At 35.9% G+C, this 19,422-nt stretch overlaps 1 protein-coding gene across 4 annotated transcripts; it reads right to left on the reverse strand.

Annotated features, from left to right (window-relative positions):
* Window positions 1-71: 71 nt before the first annotated feature.
* Window positions 72-19,147, reverse strand: LOC147539961 (CHD3-type chromatin-remodeling factor PICKLE-like). Of its 4 annotated transcripts, none has more exons than XM_086640486.1 (31): window positions 18,913-19,147; window positions 16,333-16,479; window positions 16,071-16,208; window positions 15,833-15,987; window positions 14,905-15,063; window positions 13,573-13,820; window positions 13,341-13,439; window positions 13,097-13,233; window positions 12,749-12,964; window positions 12,561-12,668; window positions 11,757-11,807; window positions 11,498-11,597; window positions 10,202-10,344; window positions 9,860-9,963; window positions 9,454-9,592; window positions 9,006-9,175; window positions 8,848-8,914; window positions 8,618-8,740; window positions 7,501-7,610; window positions 7,260-7,341; window positions 6,017-6,214; window positions 4,962-5,115; window positions 4,771-4,876; window positions 4,430-4,504; window positions 3,990-4,051; window positions 3,780-3,856; window positions 2,921-3,051; window positions 2,448-2,820; window positions 1,434-1,557; window positions 862-935; window positions 72-702 (listed from the first exon to the last, which is right to left on the reverse strand). In XM_086640486.1, the coding sequence occupies exons 2-31, from the start codon at window positions 16,474-16,476 to the stop codon at window positions 187-189; spliced, it is 4,383 nt and encodes a 1,460-aa protein (XP_086496612.1). In that variant the 5' UTR covers window positions 16,477-16,479; window positions 18,913-19,147; the 3' UTR covers window positions 72-186. The 4 variants fall into 4 exon arrangements, with proteins under 4 accessions (XP_086496612.1, XP_086496615.1, XP_086496616.1 ...); XM_086640489.1 differs by having other exon boundaries at window positions 13,341-13,436; window positions 18,913-19,145; XM_086640490.1 differs by lacking the exon at window positions 18,913-19,147 and adding an exon at window positions 17,537-17,593 and having other exon boundaries at window positions 13,341-13,436.
* Between the last annotated feature and the right edge of the window lie 275 nt (window positions 19,148-19,422).

Raw genomic sequence — 19,422 nt, forward strand, 5'->3', positions numbered from 1 at the left:
CGAACAAATGGAACCACAACCAGCTAAATCTGAGATGAACTAAGAACATCCTAAACCATCTTCCCCGAAAATACTACAATAACGAACATCATAGATAAATTCCAGAGTTGTTTGTACAGTGTTCAGTTCTACTTTTTAACTAAATATACACTGTAAATTTGGTATAACAAAATGTTTGCCTTCTAATCAGTCATCCAAGATAATGACAGCCTCGTCCGCAACCCCCGGGCCTTTCTCTGGTTCGGCATCAACCATATCCACATCTATAGACTCTTCTACTGCAGATGTAGCAGGTCTCCTTGGTTCAGTCGGCTCAACAACTTTAGACTTGTCATTTTCAGAATTTACAATGTCGGGTTGATCAGATTCTGTTTCAGAGACTCTAGGCGGTGAATCCAACTTGATCGATTCTGATTCGGAGACCTTAGGTGAAGTATCCATCCTTTCAGATACATCAATAACATTTCCATCTCTTGTGGGTTGAATCAGAGTTTCAGAAACGTTAGTCTTAACTGATGCATCTGAATCTACAGTTGATGTTTCTGCAGCTACTGAACTATGGACTGCAGCAAGAACTCGGGTTATGCCTTCGTTAATGGCATCAAGTGGAGCAAGGTTCTTTTGTAATGCAAACCCTGCAGATCCATTTGCTGATTGGGTCTGAACCGAATCTTGAATGTTTTCTTGTACTACTTTGCAAAGCTGAGAGGACATAACAACAGAAAGTTAATTTCAATGTGATATTAAACTGTTTTAATCATCTACTATTTTTTTGCATCGGAAAGCTTGACTATGTAAAGCTCGTGAGCTATATTTACTGAACGGAAAAATGAGGATGGTCGCAAAGCAACTGTGGTTTACCTCATTATAGAGCCTTGCAGCATCCAAGCGTTCTGCTTTATCGTCACACACAGCAGCTGATATTTCTTCTGGGTCTGCAACAGAAAGATCATATATTACAACTCAACTATCTGTTAAGAATATTTTACTCCAAATGTATAACTAAGGTTCCAAACGAACTCAGACATAAATTGGCTTTTAACAGCAGTAGTTTTAGGCCAAGGAAGAGTTCAAGCTTTTCTTTTTCTTGTCCTTGTTAGTTGTTACCCTATCTGTTTCACAATGCTTCAGGTTTGCGGAAGAAAGTTGTCAACTTACTACATCCTGATAAGTCCATTCTCCATACGAGCATATTTGTCCATCAACAAGCTATTTAGGAACAAGGATGGAAAATCTTTAAGGCTCAGGTTAAAATAGTTGAGTTCTAGCAAGGGCCTCAAGCTTACTAATTTAGTCATAGGACTAGGATTGAAATTTCGAGATAGTGCCGAATCGATCCCAATATATGCCACTAGTACAACCATGAACCATGAGATCTTCTGAAAACCAGATGACCAGACATCATATAGAGGTATTGACTAAATGAACCATACCAATCAACTCTATCGAAGGAAGGTCATTTGTTTGCGCGTCATTCGACATGGCAGTACGAGTCTCTAGATCAACAACCTTAGTTTCAGGTTCTCCATTTGCAGTCTCACTTGCTTTAGAGTCACCCTGTGGAAACAAAGAAAACGTTGTGAAAATAACGACCAATTCAAGATTTGCTCATTCTCAAACTGCTATGTCAGAATCCAAAAAATTACATTGACTTGAGTCAACCAATCACATAAACAGAGAGTGGTTGCAGGTCTCCGTAAATCTTTGAATTGGGAAAGAAATCCTAAAGCTACATGGACCTCAAGAAGCAACAGCTCTCATTACTGTTCAGAAAGGTTCATACCTACTGAAAAATAACTGTTTTATTTCCAAATACGATATCTAATCATATTCTATACCAATAAGGTTATTTTTGGTGGGTAATGTGTTTCATGGAATACATTCCCTACACCAGTTCCAAGGCAACGATTACTTGAAGGCAAAGAAGATGTTTATTCCATGGAAAAAATTAAAACCACACTCCTCTCATACTTTTATTTATCTTAATGGACCCACACTTCTGCTGAAATGAAAATACAATATTACAATCAAGCAAATGAATACTTCCTAATTATGCTAAAAGATGCCCATATCCACAGAAACTAAGAATATCAAACCGACCATATGGTAAAGGTCTGTCAGGACTCAGGACTAGCTTATTAAAAAGTGAAAAAGTTGGAGGAGAATAAGCTTGACATATTTAAATCGATTATCAGATCCCATTAGCAGCAACAAAAAATCTGACGAAGGATTGACAAACTTCCCAACCAAGAAAATCTCCTAAAGGTCTCGATAAGGGACATAACAGATAAAGGCAATTAAGCCATTAAGGTATATGATGAATGAGAAAAAGAATGTCGTGTAGAGCATAGAAGAAGTTTAAGGGAAAAGCAAGAATCGAGCAAGTGATCACACAAATAGAAAGCTATGAGGTACACTCGTAACTAAATATAAGAAGGTCAACTTACATAGAGTTCTTTCTGGCACTCTGCATTGAGTGCTTTCTCTAACAAAAGCACTCTTTTTTTGATAAACTCAACCAATCTTCTCTGCATCTCTCTAAAATTATATATCATAGAAGAATCCTGATATGGATGGGTACGGTTAGTGATATCTGTGGGGCCCTGTACAGTATTGGACCTAGAACCATTGCCATCAGCATTTCCAGCCACGTGGTTGTTAGACGTTACTTCCTGATTAACTGTATTTGCACCATCAGTTGTTTGAGAAATGCCAGAAGAATAAACATTCATGAAGGGTAGATTTTGCTCTTGACAAATGATCTCTTGGATATGTAAATCCTTATCTTCGACAATGTTTTGCCACTTTCCATAACCATGCCTATAAAATTAAAAACAAATAAAATAGAGAACTCATTGTGAAAATGGGATGGAACATGGTAATGTACGAAAGCTAAAGAACTAGTAATATGTTTACATACTTCAAAACAGCCTTCAAGAGTAATATATCATGTTCCTCTTTCCATGCTCTTCCACTCTTCAACCCTAGGACTCGTGAAACGATGTCTTCTGAGAAAAGAGGAGTACCAGGCTGTTCTTCCAGAAACTTCACCTAATATATTCCAATATATAAATAGACTGCTGTGTACGAACTTCAGAAAGAAAACAATCATTGTGATACAACGGAAGAATGCCAACTAGCCTCACAAACTTTTAATTTAACTATTTTACTAGTGAGGTCGTCCTCAACAAAAAGCTAGTTAACATGGGCATAGGTACATGTATAGGTAATTGGGTATCAAAAGACCAATATTATTGAGGCACTGCCACTGGAAACAAGGACTTCAGGCGAAAACGTGGGATTTGGGAAGCAGGTCAGAGTCTGAGCTAGGTGATGCAAAGCAAAGTGGGGCAGCTGGCACAGGCCCATTATATAAATACATCGATGATCTACTAATATATATATATATATATATATATATATATATATATGTAATATACATACATACAACATCATAGAATAATATACATTATATACCATGAATCAGGAATCTACAGAGAAACACTAAACACAGTTCGAATCAGCTTATAAAACACAGAACGAGAGTTGTGTGGGCCTAACATGAAAGACTTGCAAAGACCAATATGGCTTTATCAGTTAAATCACCACACTTTTGATCTTTTATTGGAACTGTCAAAGATATAAATGTGAGCCATCAGAGGCACCTTTAACTCCAAATAACTATATTTAATTCCTTCCTGCCTCAGGAGACTTACATTATAGATGTCATTTCGAGAGATATTCGTGTAAACTTGACTAATAGTGTCACAGTTATTTACCTTCTCTTTGATTGAAAGCAAGATAGCAATCCTCACAAGTACATCTTGTATCCTGAGACCTTCTTTTGGTACACCATCTGTTGCAAATCATTACGAAAGGAGAAACGTAGTGAAAATTTATCCAATCGAAAAGGTGTACAAGAGTCAAAGTAGCATCAAAGAGTTGGTCAAGACTAGGAAAGAACAAGCTAGAGTTGATGAAACAATCACCTGAGAAGTTCGGAGAATCAGTTATATCTTCCGCGATGTGTGTCATAAAGAGAATCCCGTATCTGATAAAAATGATGTCAAACCACCGCATAAGTAATCATCTATAGAATGAACTCTACAAAAAAAAATTGGTTTACAATTTCGCCGAAGACCAACAACGTTATGAGGATGTTGTGGACTTTACAATGGGAAGCTACAATCAGGAGGCGGACGTATCAATCACAGAACCGATTTAACTCCATGGCATAATTTGCTCACGGTCTGTTGTGGCCCTAGGCTCCAACTAGTAATTATACGTGATGATAAAAATCTAATTTAACTGGTAATGCTTAATATTGTACTAAATTGAAACACAAAGTTGAGTAATTTGGATTTGATATCCAATTTGAGAGTACACTTAAAGAGTTAAAGGTTTTTCCAACTTTAATATGAATACATACTCTTTAATTTCCTCGAAGGATTTCTGCTTCAAGCGAGGAACGAACTCTTGCCAGTCATAATCACCTAAACCGAACCTGCAGCATAAACATGCAAAATCAGCCTCTTTAATTGGATACATATACACACACTTCAAAAATCAGAAAAGGAACCAAATTGTAAGACACAAACACCACTCTCATAAACTAGTCATCATACATTCTGCAGATAAGTTTAGGTTAAGTGCGAAGAAAATCTTATCAGTAGGCATCCATAGGACAATTGTATTCAACTATTCATTTATCGATTTAGATGCATAGATATGTCATGTGATGTTTCAATTGGAATGTTCACGCCAGCATACCTCATTAATATCTGAACAAATGTAGCTCTATGGCTTTGATTGAACCCAAGCACTCTAAAAGATTTTCCTTCACCTTCCATCAGAGGAAGTGGTTCGTTGGTATCCACTGTAAAAATAATAACTGAATTATGCTACTAATAAAACATTTATACATGACTTTGTTAGTAATACGTTTAGGGTAAAGAATATACAACGAGCTCTCTTCTTCGAGTGAGGCTTCCTTCCAGATGTGGGTCCAGCAGGAATCATTTCAGCATAAACCCATTCTGCTTCATTCCCGTCATCCTCACCATCAGAACTCACATCTTCCAAACCGGCAAGGTCATCTTCCTCAACGGATACCATCTGAATAGAAAGCAGCGAAGAAGTTCAAAAGGGTGAACGAAGCTTGAATTATAAACCATTATAGACCCAACAGGGCAAGAAGTTTTACAAGTAATGACAAAAAATAAGAACAAACAACTATTTTCCTGTAAAAGACAAACAAAATAGATGTATTAGAACAAAAGTATGTAGCAAATAAGAGGTTCAAGACTATTTGACAACAAGAATGTGCTCAAGCCCCAATCTAAAGGTTAAGATGTTGAGGTCCTTGAGGAATAACTAATTGAGGGTGAACAAAACAACGTGCCCTACAAATGTACACGCATGGTAATCCTGAGGTCAATTTTTCGCAAGGCTGACAATCAGAGCCAATGAGCCTCCATAAAGTGAGATCATTCTGAAACTTCTTCTACAACCAATAGCTTCAGAGCATCAACCTTGTATCAATTGCTAGGTTAGAAATTTCAGGGTATGGCAACCCTGTAGCCACTAATGTTATGATCATCACGGAACTTCAAGATAAATGATATTATTGATCCAGAAAGGTGGTAATGAGAACAGCAAAAGAACTTTCTTCAGCTTTAAACAAACGTGAACTACATTATATTTAAGTGTTACAAGATATGAAACATTTACGCCTCTTACAGAGCTAATTGTATCTACATCCAGTAGGATCCAATTACAGCTAAAGATTGGGGCTTCTCGTGAGATAGGAAACAAAATTGATGCATAAGCAACTATGTTGGTTTTTCTTTTTCCACGTTTCTTGTATTCATCATATTCTTCTTTTGTGAAATGAAGAAAAGGTCATTGGTTAACCTTGACTCAAACTAACGAAATATTAGATATATATATTGCTTCGTTTAGCTTCGCGTTGACTGACATCTCTCTCAAAAATGCAGGTGGGAAAGTTAGGACATACCTGTTTACGGTTTCTCTTTCCTTTCCCCAAAGCAGTGAACTCTTCAATTTTATGTACTTCATATCTGTCTTTCAGCAATTCTTCCCAGTAAGCTTTTGTTTCTGAGTTGCTATTCATGTTCTTGTTTGCTATGGATGCCTTTCGTGCTTCCTCTTCCGCTGCAGCTTGCACTTCGTCAATGTATTCAAAATTCGCAACCTACAAGATGAAATAAAGTGTTATATTTTAAAAACAAGAAAGAAATTATCGTGTTAGAAAGCAATAGAGAAAAAAGATTGTATACAATAATTACAAAATTAACAAACAATGACATCATGCCTTACATATGCATGCTTCTTAACATTTAACTTGAGAGATTATGAGTCATTTTTATAGGATAGGAGATGGCCATAATCATTTCTAGGGCCAATAACCCGTTGATTTAAATGTTACCAAGAGGTCATAAAGCCAACCATTTATAATTAGCAAAACATAAAACAGTATATTTATGAGAGAGAAAATTATGAAGATCGGAGAAATACAGATTTAAATAAAGAGTAACCATTTTCAGATTCAGATTTTTTTTTATTTCTCAGTGTGTTCTAGGTCTATATCCGCAGTAATTTTTAAAAACAAAACACGAAGATAAAACCCAATTGAACACTTTTAATGTACCATGAACGAAGATATTTTAGATAATTTTGAGATATTGGTATCTATTTAGGCGTTCTTCCATGTACTTTCACTCATCGTAGAATCTTATTTATTGCTTAAATTTTTTTCTTCGTTTTACTGTTTTGTACTAGTTCATTAGAGTTTGCCTCTGATTTGGAGAGTTCAATTTCCTAAGTTAATTGAAGTGGACTATCTATAATTCTCTGTAGTTCAGACTACTATTTAATTACACAAAGAGGATTATCGCTGTACGAAGTGTCGTATACTGCAGTGGGAAAAGGACAAAACAGGGATACGGCTGAACACTTAAATATATTCTTCACTTGGTTACTAGATAACCACGGGAGGTTCTTATGGTCCTAACATGATTTTGTGTAAGTACACCACAAGATTCATATAGAAAATATATTACTCTCAGCTTCCCACTATAGTGTCAGCTAGTATCTAACACGCATGACGAAGTCTTCAACACGTCAAAAATACTAAAGGAGTTATGAAGGCCTTACAATACCAACTATATCATAGCTCATTAGATAAAGTGATAAAGATAATCAAGAAACTATAGCATGACCAAAAGAAAGGGAAGAACCTTGAAGGCCTTCAAAAAGCCATCCTCCTCTTCATCATCCAACGCAGTTTCTTCATCTTTAGCTTGTTCACGATCGAGAAGTCTGTTCAAGGTAAATCACAAGAATATAAAAGAAGATAATCAGTAATAACAAACATTACACGAACTTCAGATGTATATATATATATATATATATATATATATATATATATATATATTGTATAGTGGAAGCTGTCGCAATAGATGGCAGGATGTATTTCACCTATCTATTGCAGCATCGTCATAGTGTATTTGACGAGCTTTACCAGCTTCATCGTTCTCGTCAGCAAATAGCTCCATGGAACCGTATCTTATTATATCATCAAGTTCTTCCTACAGATTATTTTCAAAAGCAGATTAGAATTCTATCAAAATTCAAATTCCACCTACTCACACTTCATGGCAACTATATATAATACTATAGTCCCAGACAACCAACAACCAGAAAAAAGAAACAACTGAAAAACTTGTTGGTCTTTTTTAAAGGTCTGAAGTCTGAGTCAAATTTATGGGTTACTTTTTGTTGGTGTCATGGTGTGTATGTTTCTATCACTCTAACTATCCAAATGCATGTGTTGTTGGCTATAAAAACAAGTCTAGATTTGAGAAGGAGGCTTGTTTTAAGGTGTGATTTTACTAGAAAAAGTAAATGCATACAAGAACTCACGATTTACAAGTAAATTATATAAAATTTGACTCAATTATCGACCTTAAAAAAACAAACAACACCCAAGAAACAAACCATAAATAAACTGAATTGCTCTAGCATGAATGTAAACAAAACTAAAAGATAAGATCATATAATAAAATAGTAGGTTGTCAGTGGAATAAAGTTATCGACCCTACAACAGTTGATTCACTCAATCGGATGGACTTCATTGTAAAACTAGCTATTTGCAATCTAGTGATTCTCTATAATGTAGTCCTATGATTATATCATGCAGAAGAAGCTTAATAAATTCAAGGCGATGACAATTGGTGCTTCCAAGTTCCAACAACTTCCCCAGAACATGGGATAGCAGTATCAAACATGAGCTTAATCCATGATTCCGTACATCATTCATGCAATGCAAGAAACGTGGGAAAATAGAAAGATACATTCATCGTCCACATAAACCTGCCAATTTTTTTGCTCGCGGAAATGCAAAACACGGAAAAGAATAATTGTCTCCTAGGGTCTATAAATAATTTGGAAGCATATTTGCATGCAGCCTTGCCTTATACGTTCCAGGGGCACTTTATTTTAAGATGCTAATGATTCAAATAAACAAGTGCAGCTGTTCTTCTTTTCTACACAATTAAGTAATGCGATTTATGGTTTAACAAGCAGAAAAGAATACCTGATTGATATTTTGTGTTTTTAGTTTCCCAACAACCAAATGCTCTAAAACCATTTTCTTTTTTGTCAGCTGCATCATCCTTTCTTCGATTGTCCCTCTTGTTATAAGACGGTATATCATCACCTGTCACATGCGACCATTAATAACAAATAAACTACTGACCCACCAACCAACCACAATTATGACACCAATTGCTTGCTTGAAGCATAGTAAACGAACAGAAGTCTAACCGTATTTGCCTGCCCTAGCCGATGAGCCCTAGCCATTGCTTGCAAATCAGCGTGAGGATTCCAATCACTGCAGAACAGATAGGTTACCTAAACTGAACTAACAAGGTAAACAGTTATACAACAACTTAGAAAGAGAAACTAAGGATAAAAAGTAGTACCTGTCATATATAATGACTGTGTCAGCAGTGGCAAGGTTTATTCCTAACCCACCAGCTCTGGTAGAAAGCAGAAAACAGAATCTAGACGAATTCTTGGCATTGAAGCGATCAATGCGGATCTGTCTTTCCGCTCCACTAACTTTTCCATCAATTCTTTCATATTGCCATTTCTAGTAAACAGAAGTAACAGAACATCAAGGCAAGGTATTGGGAACTGTGAAGAGCCAAAATCCATTTGACTATCGACTCTTAGGAAAATCAACAGACACAATTTGGATGGAACTGATGCCTTTTAACCAACAGTATGTCAGAGAGATTTCTTGTAAAGAAGCCGTCACAAAGAGAACAGCAAGCCAAGACATTCATAGGAACTAAACCAGGACAACAAAGTTTTTCAAAAAAAAAACTTCATTTTTAACAGCACAAAATGGCTAAAACTGGGATTTACCTTATAGCTACAGTAGTCTTCCAGTAAGTCTAGCATGTGTTGAAACTGAGAATAGATAAGAACTCTATGGCCTTGCTCTCTGAGCTTCACCATCATTTTGTCCAACACATGCAATTTCCCAGAAGCATCCACAAGCTGTCTGCCATTTTACAAATAACAAATAAAATTTGATCAAACAAAAAGACAACAGAATGAAGCACAAAGTTCAACTATCTACCAATCTCATAAAGTTTGTAAACATGGCTTTCTATAAGAGAACTGAAGAATAAATAACTGGACTTTAGATCAAATGTCCTGTTAGATATTAATATCATAATTGTGAAACAAATAAATAAATAAATTGCAGATACCATTATCATTGAATAACAAACTTCAATAGTACAGGATCAAATTCAAATGAAATTACCGGAAGGCTTCATCGGGGTCTTCTATCTCTGGTTCAACTCCCTCTAACATGTAGGCATGACAACAGAGTTTGCGCAGTTCCATGACCACGTTGATTAGAGAAATCTGAACAAAACCAACGGACAACAATATAATAAATTATGTCCACCTAAAACTAGGAAGAAAAGCAACATCACTACTGGGAGCATTTGAATCTGGATTCAGTCAGATGCCCTTGCTCTAAATTGGCGCTTTGAGTATTTTAATGACACACATCCATGCACATGGGCCATACTCAAGTTCCACAATCTCAATAGGTTTATTGGAAGCAAAAGGTAGGATCGTAAAAATAATGCATTCCTACCTGTGCGCCACCCTTGCGAGTAAGTATCTCATAGTTACGAGTCAGGATAGCTTTGTAGTATTCTTTTTGTTTGCTGCTTAACTCCACCCGTAGGATGAGTTCCTTCTTAGGAGGCATCTCCTTCAAGACGTCTTTTTTGACTCCTACAGTTGTAGAACAAATTAGAGATCCGTTCTTTTCACAATCGTCGAAAGCACTATAAAAGCTTAAAACCTATAAATCATGTCCTCAAAATCATTTTTAAATAAACTATTCCCTTACAAATTTCTTTTACAAGGATGCAGTAAAAAATAAAGCAAAACACCAAATTGTATTGCTTTCTCAATATGCTGTTTAACCACAGACGCAAATAGAGCAATATAAATAGTACACACTATCCTCTCAAATGACCTCCGAAATAAGTCCCAAAATACTGCCAGGAAAGAGCCGTACCACAACTCAAAACATGTCTATGTGGCCATCCAATACAAAAAGAGTTGGTGCCTTCCCTCAGTAATTAAATAAACAAGATCCCAGTGGCCACAAAACCACATAGACGCCTATAGACCCTTCCCTACAGAGGTTCATGTCTTGTGAGGGGGGCGTTGAATATCCCCACAAAATTGTAGGGCGGTTCTTGCACACTCATTAGTAAAGATCCCATTGTGTGTATACCAACTGTAGCAAAAGCAAGTTAACAATGTGATGTGGTCCAGAAGAAGCGTCAGAAAAGATATATGAGAAACTGACAACGATTGATATCATTATCCTATTCCTATCATCCCCATCTATGTCTCTCATGTTATTAGATGTACTGCAGATGATCGGCCCTAGGTTTCACAGTCTATTATTATCCTAACTAAATAGTGGAAGTCATGAAATAAGACTTCTAGACTGCCCAAGACTAGCTCTATTTTTGGAATTAATCCTTTATTTATCTCACTCGAGTGTAGAGATTGATTTTATCCAATTAAAAGCTAGAAATGTTATTAACCACTAACATATATGATGTAACACCGGTCTATCTGGATATCAGCTTAAACAATGAAAAGAGTTTTTACTTCTGAAAAGGAAAATTATCAACAAATAAGATAAAGTGATTACGTGACATACGTGTAAATAAATACTCTGACAGAATAAAATGTTCTACATGGGGAAAGATATAAGTTGTTAATTGCCATGTCAGTATGCAGAAGAAGGCCCATAAGGGCTTGGATCTCTTTTTATGCATTTTGATAGAAAACAAGAGAAATTAAAGTATTTCAGGACATCTAGCGCAAAATATGAAATCAAAATGGAAGTATATAAGATACATACTTCTGAGAAGATGCGGTGCCAACATTTTATGGAGCCTGGCAATCTGCTCCTCTTGGTTGATATCCTTGAATTCCTCCTGGAACTCTTCCAAGCTTGCAAACTGCAACCATTACCACGTGTCAAATCTGATTGCTAATCCTTTGATTTTCAAACTATCTACTATTTTTCATAAAATGCATGATACACTGACCTCAAGTTCTCTTCCAGATGAAGAGAACATTAAAAAGAAAAAGAAAAAGAACTCTCAACAAACACAGACCTTTCCAGCATCAAGAAAGTGCATCAGCATGAATAGCTCATCCAGATTGTTCTGAAAAACAGATCAACCAGAAACCACCAATGAGTTGAAGATTATGTAGCGACAGAAAGATTTTACTTTACCGTCTCTGTAGATTATCTGAATTAACGTTTAGTTTTATACTATAATTGATTTGTGGACTTCAGAATTAAAAGGTACTTTGACTTATCTGCTTAAGTGTTGGCTCGAACTAGACAGTAGACAACAAGCTTTCCTTATTCCTTCCAGATAAGGTACAATATTTTTCTTTTTTTAACAAGTATAAGGTACAAATCGGTCTGAGAAACTATCCCTATTTTGGTGACGACATTTTGCATTATAAACAAAAATGGGACATAATGATCATGTACCGAAGGCCAAAAAGAGGGAAAAAAATGCACAAAAAATGACATCAGTAACCATATATATTTACCCAAATTCTCAGCTTATACTGAGCATACGAACAAAATGCAGCAATAACAAAAATTTGCAAAATCCCGAGTGCTAGCGAGCAGGACCAATGTCCGTCCATTTACCTAAATGTTTTTATCATCAAAACCAAGAAAGTTTGCAAGTCTACTCCAGTGACCGAGAACCTTTTTTACGTGGATAGAACATCATGTAACGATGCAGGCATGTTATGCTCATATTGACTATTTCTATCCTACTTATATGGAAAACAGTTGGAATCATATTATAAGAGGAAAGAAGTCGAAAACTGAGAAAGAACATATTTATGAATTATTGGTACATAGGCAAAATCCAAAGATAAAAAAAAAAACGAACCTGAAGGGGAGTCCCAGTTAGAAGCACACGATGATTACTCACATATTGCTTCAACGAATTAAATAATTTCGAGTCTTTGTTCTTAAGTCGATGGCCTTCGTCGACAATCTACAAAAGGATATATCAGCAACTAAGTAACAAACTACTTGGCAACTAAAAAAACGCATAGCCACCTAATGTTATCTTACCACAGTCTCCCATTTTATTGGCTTCAAGGATGTGGAATCTGAATTAACTGTTTCATACGATGTTAGGAGGACATCAAATTTTATACGATCTTGCTTGCTCTCAGTAACAACATGACCAGCCTTCTTTTTCTTGTGCTTCTTAGAGTGCCCTTTAGGGAAGTAAAATTCATATTCCCTAATGATATTGCGACTCACAGTACTTCCAAGATACATCACCTAAAGCAAGTATATATATTCAACTCAGATGTAAAAAAGAAAAAGTTTGGCACGAGAAGTGTGGTAATAAGAACCAAATGGACCAAGATGTGAAAGAACAAATCAAAAAGTGCAAAAGTCCATGTTACTTACTACGTTCAAGTGAGGTGCCCAGGTTGCAAACTCACGTTCCCAGTTGCGTAATGTTGAAAGAGGTCCAACTACTAAATGAGGAAAGTGGTTATCTTCGCACAAAGATGCTACAAAAGCAATGCTCTGTATGGTTTTCCCTGCACTCAATTAAAAGTATCAGGCCATGCGTAACACCAGTATTATATACACTAGCAAGCAGAAATCTTGTGAACAAAGAGTTCTCTGGTAATGACAAGAATCTCACCAAGACCCATCTCATCTGCAAGGATTACATGTGTCTGCTTCGACCAAGAATAGCGTAAGAAATTCAATCCTTCCAGCTGATACGGATGTAATGAGCCTTCTACAAGCGAAAGCTTTATCAGATATTATCGCCGTCAAACCAAACATAATACACAAAGTAAAACAAATAACAGGATTAGGAGCTAGGAACATGAAAAGGAGCTCCAAAACAGGTAACCTATGGAAGCATGTACCTCCCGAAAGAAAATCAGGTGTGTGATCGAACTGTTGAAAATCTCTCTGATTCTTTTTTGATTCCTTTGAATCTCGAGTAGAACCTTTGTGCTTACTAGAAGACGCTTTGCGAGACCGGGAATTAATTCTGTCGAATCTCTCAATTTCAGATTGAAACCCTGCAATATCTGATTCAACTTCCCAATAACACTCATCGTAGTTTAGTTCTTTCCATTTCACAAAGAACTCCCTCTCGTCACCAGTTTTCCTGTAGAACATTCGAGTAGAGTATTACAGCTGACACCAGCAAAACTCAGAAATGTTGGTGCTTGGTTAATGGTTAGACAAAAACAAACAACTATAACAAATATTGCCAAGTTCACTGGGTAAATACTGAAAAAAGCATCCTTCTAGTCAGCGTACTAAAACCAAAAAGGTCAGTCTTTCAGCACTATATCCACGAATAATAACATAGCCACTCCTACTCTCAAACTTCATTGCTTCCATTTGACTATGAGCTCTCTCACAATCCACGGCCAGTAAAAAAGTTTGCAACCATTATTTATACAAACCTACTAACAAACAATCAATGATAGACATGATTGCCCCTAATGCAAGAAGGCAGATTCTTCTACAGTTGGGATGCTGTGTTAGCAGCAAATGTGACTTCTGCAGCGACGATAAAGGTCTGGTGTAACAATTCTATTGTTCCCTTCCTTCTCAATTCAATACAATTTATTCAAAGCTTCACCAACGAAAACAATAAGAAAAAGATAAAGGAGCTTCCCTTAAAATCTTAAATTTGGTATCCCACCTGAGATAAGTAATAACAAATATATGGTAAATCTTTAGAACACTGTAACTTCACATGGCCTGGTGTAACCATTCCCTACTATCCTTGTTTCTCTTCCAATACAACTTATTCAAAGTTCTAAAAGAAGAGGAAATACTTCCCAACATTCTAATATTTTTTATATCACCTAAGCAAAAAAGAAAACTAACAGATTATAAATCGTATAGGCCCAAATTAAACTTCTAAAAGATGTCTTTTCAAGAAAAAAAAATGTGTACCTTCATACCTAAAAAGAACTTCTAAGCAAATAGAGTGTTCTACTACACGCTATACTTGTTGTGTAATACTGGGGTAATAATATTAAAAAAAAAAAAAAACTAAAGACTAAGATCTCCAAATATGATCCTTAAAATTACCATAGGCAGTAAAGAACCATAGTATACAACAGTTCAGAACTTACTAAACAATCTTTACACAATCCAGACAAACATGGACCACAAAGTTCGATTCAACCTACAATATTACAAAGTAAAATTTCTACTGAGGTTATACAACATACCTGCTAGCAAGAATCCTATCAACAGTGGTCCATTCAGTTTTAATTGCAGCAGGTTCATCTTCAGAATTATTCCCAGTCGCTTTGTTATGAAAGTTATTTACTTTAGTCCTCAAACGAGGATTTGCCTTGAAAGCCTTAATAAACTCCTTCTCTGGAACCCTGTGGTCAAGAATAAAACAAACTTAGTGAACTCAAACACCAAAACCACCAGAAGGTCAATACAGAACAAGATCATTTCAGTGCATAAGCAAACTAACATAACTGCAGTCTTTTTTTAGCAAACTGCAGGTGAAAAACATTAGAACCTAAAAATGCAATACAATAGCACCAGAAATGGCCAAATAAGGATATTTTTTACATGGGAAACTTGCCTCAAGAAGTTCCCAAGATAGACTCCAACTCATGGGTGTAACACTAGCAAATTAATGCCCTTTGTGCAGAACCAAGCTAATCAGTAGCGTTCTTTTAATCGTCTCTTTACAAGATTGAAATGTTGTCAAGTTTCGAATTCGTTGAACTTTAAATGGTTAATGGTTACAGGCTGACAGTTGATCTTCTTATGGACACTGTGGTTCATTGAATTCTTGGGAACTTTTTGGGGTCTCTATCCGTAAATGGTATATACACTATTGAGATGTTAATGATTTATGAGATAAAAAAACGAGTTTTTCATAGAAAGATCCATGGATGTGCGTCTTCTACTCTTATGTTGTCTACATGACCTTACTAACAATTCGGCTCTCTAAAAAAACTAGTAGACAACTACCTTATATTGGAAAAACAGATGATGAATACAAGGTAACATCAAATGTTTTAGAGAACAACTGAATATGTTGTAGGATAGTCAAAATTCATAGGTCCAATAACAACAGATTCCTCTTATTAGATGATGACGAGTTATATGGGCAAATAAAATTCCAAACACTACCATGTACAGTGAAGATAAGATAGTCCCTTCCACTTCACAAGATATTGTTTAACAAATATTTGCTTCGACCCAAGCTTTGAGGCATCACTGTCATCTGCTACAGTAGGTCGCATTTCGCAGTCCAATATCTTATCAATGTCATTTAGAGGGCTTACCTGCAGCATCCAAACCTTGAATCAGCAAAGCACAATAAACAAGTTAATACAAGAACTGTTTAATAGGAACTCTAGAATCATACACATTCCGGACACCTCCAGCTGTCAGGAGGTGGACCTCTCAATGGAGGAAGTAAACACTTAGAATGGTAAGCATAAGTACAAGTCTCGCAGCTAAGAAGATCTCCACTTTCTCCACAGCCTTGACATGAGTCAGCTTTCTACAAATGAAATTGAGACATAGCTTAAGGTAATGAAATACCGCATTGGAAAAATTACTTTCTTCTGATATAATATCAAGGATATTAGTTCAACACAAAAATTCAAACTGGAAGGCGAACTTACTGCATCAGCTCTAACAAATCTTTCAGGCTTATCTTTTGTAGATTTGGATCCTTGAACAAAATCAGCTTCATCATCTGATTCATCAAGATTGTATACTGGTCTTCGATCTGACCTAATACGCAGTCTTTCAACCAAACTACTCATCGCCTGCACATTTTTAATAGAGTTAAACTTTCTTGTTACACAACATTATTTCAAATAAGACTAGGAAATTAGAATAACCCAATCTGTCTAAATTTTCCTATCCGTTGATGTAATTGGTTCAAGAACTTGCAATAACTATTTCCCAGAAGCTGTTTCGCGTCTTCTATGTAAGGTTGGAATAGTTTGGTCAATCCTAGTTATCAGTCAACCTGTAATCTCGATCTTCTTAGGAGTTACATTGATTATAGATAATATACAAGACTATTGAGATATAAGCTTCAATCGTAGAGGTCCAGCCGCCCCATAATGAGAACAAGAGGGTACGGAAGAGAAGTTCAGAAGACGGATTAGTTAAATCTTTTTTTTTTGAAGAATATTAATAAAATCTTGTTGCTACCATGCAATTAAGAGGGTAGCCAATATGCCCCCTCAGTCCCATATAAGAGAATTTGGAGTCTGTAAACACCGCTTAAGGTGAATTTCTTTGTTTAGACATCATGGCTTAATAGGAAATCGACAATTAATACTCTTTCGTGGTATATGAGTCGAGGAATTCTGCGTATGTGCAATGAAGAAACATTGAAACAATACTTTCATGATGTCTCGTTGACATATGGAACTTTCTCCTTAGGGACACTGTGTAACCTCTAAAGATGTCCATGATCTTTTGCTCTAGTGGGAATCTTTTTCAACCCCTCGAGAGGAAAGGAATTAATGGATTATGGAATCTATAACCACATGTGATTCTGTGGAGAACTTGGAAGGCCAGGAATCGAGCTACATTTAAAGGGGAAAGGATTAACTTCGACAATGTTAAGATAAAGATTCTATCTCTCTTGTTGTTTAGACTAGAAAAGGGAATAAATTCCACTTAAGCATCCAAATCTGGGTCAATGCCAGCAAAAACATCTCTGAACAAGGTTTTAGCACCGTGAGAAATGTGTCCAAAATAGAAGAGCAAAGCGAATGAAGCATGTCCAAAAGTGAACCAACCCCTTGGACTGCTACGAAAATACCTACACTTGAGATTAGGGACTTCACTCCAAAATGGAAAAGTTACCTTTGTCGCAATGTCGATTAGATGATTGCTTCCCTTTTGTAACTCTTCTTGCAAGGAATTAAACTACATTCAAAGGTGAACCGATTAACTTCGACAACAATGACATATGAATTCTACCTCTTGGTTTTTGGGACAAAAAACGGAGTTGGCACCTAAGCTTGACATTTAGGGACTTCAGTCTAAACTGGGAATATCTTTGGCATAACGTAATTCTGATCGGACATTTACTTCACCTTTTGTAAAATTACTTGCTAGGAATGAAGGAAGAAGGGTTAACTTCAACCACATCAATATAAGGATTCTATCTCTCTAATTTTTTGAGCCAACAAAGAGAATTTCCAATTAGGATTCACTCTAAACTAGGAAGCTACCTTTGTAACAACGTAGCTTTGGTTATACGTTCACTTCCCTTTCGGTAAATATCTGTACATAATAATAATAATATAATATAATGATTCTTCCCATTATTCAAAGAAGATTTTTTAAATTCACTCTTATTTAATCCTCTAACGAGAAATAAGGTTTTTCAATTTGGTAATTTCCACAACTAATGTACTTGACAACGTCATCTATGTTTTAATTCCTTACCAGATATTTCAGCACTCAACTCTGCATGATCACGTGACGTACCACATGGATTATTGCAACTAAGGGAAGCGTACAAGATTACAATATCACATCTCCCTTGATCAACAAGGGCGCGAATAACGAAAGGAGCCAAGCAGTTTTGCCAGCAACTGTCTCTAGCAGTATTAATCCTCTACGAACATTATTGATTTTGTTGATCAACAAATATTCTTTAACAAACAAACAACATACATTTGTCCTCAAACAGCACCCTAAACTAAAATTATAATTAATTAAATTTTATACACACTGGTAGAAACTACTCACATCCTCCATCAAGCACAAATATAAGTCAATCCTTCAAAATGTCAGCGGCCACATTTGATAATTCACTTAATTGGGTTATACCACGTTAACTATCCTAAATATATCATATATAATGTTATCCCACTAATCTACTTATACAAATCCAAAACAATTTAACAAGAAAAATTCAAACTTTGAGTTTTAAAACCCTTAAACTAGAAACAAACAACATAAAGTGATTCAAAGAAGAAATATAATCTTCCATAAACAAAGACAATTTTCAAAACCCTAAACTCAATCATCTTCCAGAAAAACAAAACTAGGGTTTAGCATGTAAAGAAATACCAAATAATTTGCGACTTTCGACTACAGATTCAAGCAAACTATACACAAAAAAATTCAAACATTTACCGATTTAACTTAAAGAACATAAGAAGTTAATGAAATCAAAACCTAAAGACGATCACAAGTAAAAGTAGATGAAATCGAATGAGAAATCGTACTTTAGAGCTCCGTAAGCGCAGAAATGAAGAGAGAGAGAGATTTTTAGAGAGGGAAAATTTAGGAGGGGAAGAGAATAAATGGGGTTTGAGTTCCTCCCGATTGGCTTTTTTGATGAATTAACCCTTCTTTAAGAAATAAATAACGATACTACCACTGAAGGGAAGTTTGTCGTAATTGGGTTTAGTTCTAGATCTGCGACAATTTCCTTGCCCGTCAAAATGGAATTACAAGTATCTATTGGGACTAGTGATCCGAATAGATACAACTACTCGGAATAGATACAACTTCCAACGAGATTGATAAACTACGTAAATTAAACAAATGGTTACGATCATTTGAATCAAAGTACCGAACCACAAACAACGTCTAACTCACAACTAATTTTATAAAAGAAACACAGAAAAAGAAATAAAATATTGTTGTACTACAACATTAAGTTTATATTTCTACTATCAATGACAATAAGATTGGTACAAACTAACGTCAGACTAACAAATTGAACTCACACC

Source organism: Eschscholzia californica, unplaced genomic scaffold (assembly GCF_041429995.1).
Source record: "Eschscholzia californica isolate CP2 unplaced genomic scaffold, dmEscCali1.0.p SCAF_5, whole genome shotgun sequence".
NCBI classification, from domain to species: domain Eukaryota; kingdom Viridiplantae; phylum Streptophyta; class Magnoliopsida; order Ranunculales; family Papaveraceae; genus Eschscholzia; species Eschscholzia californica.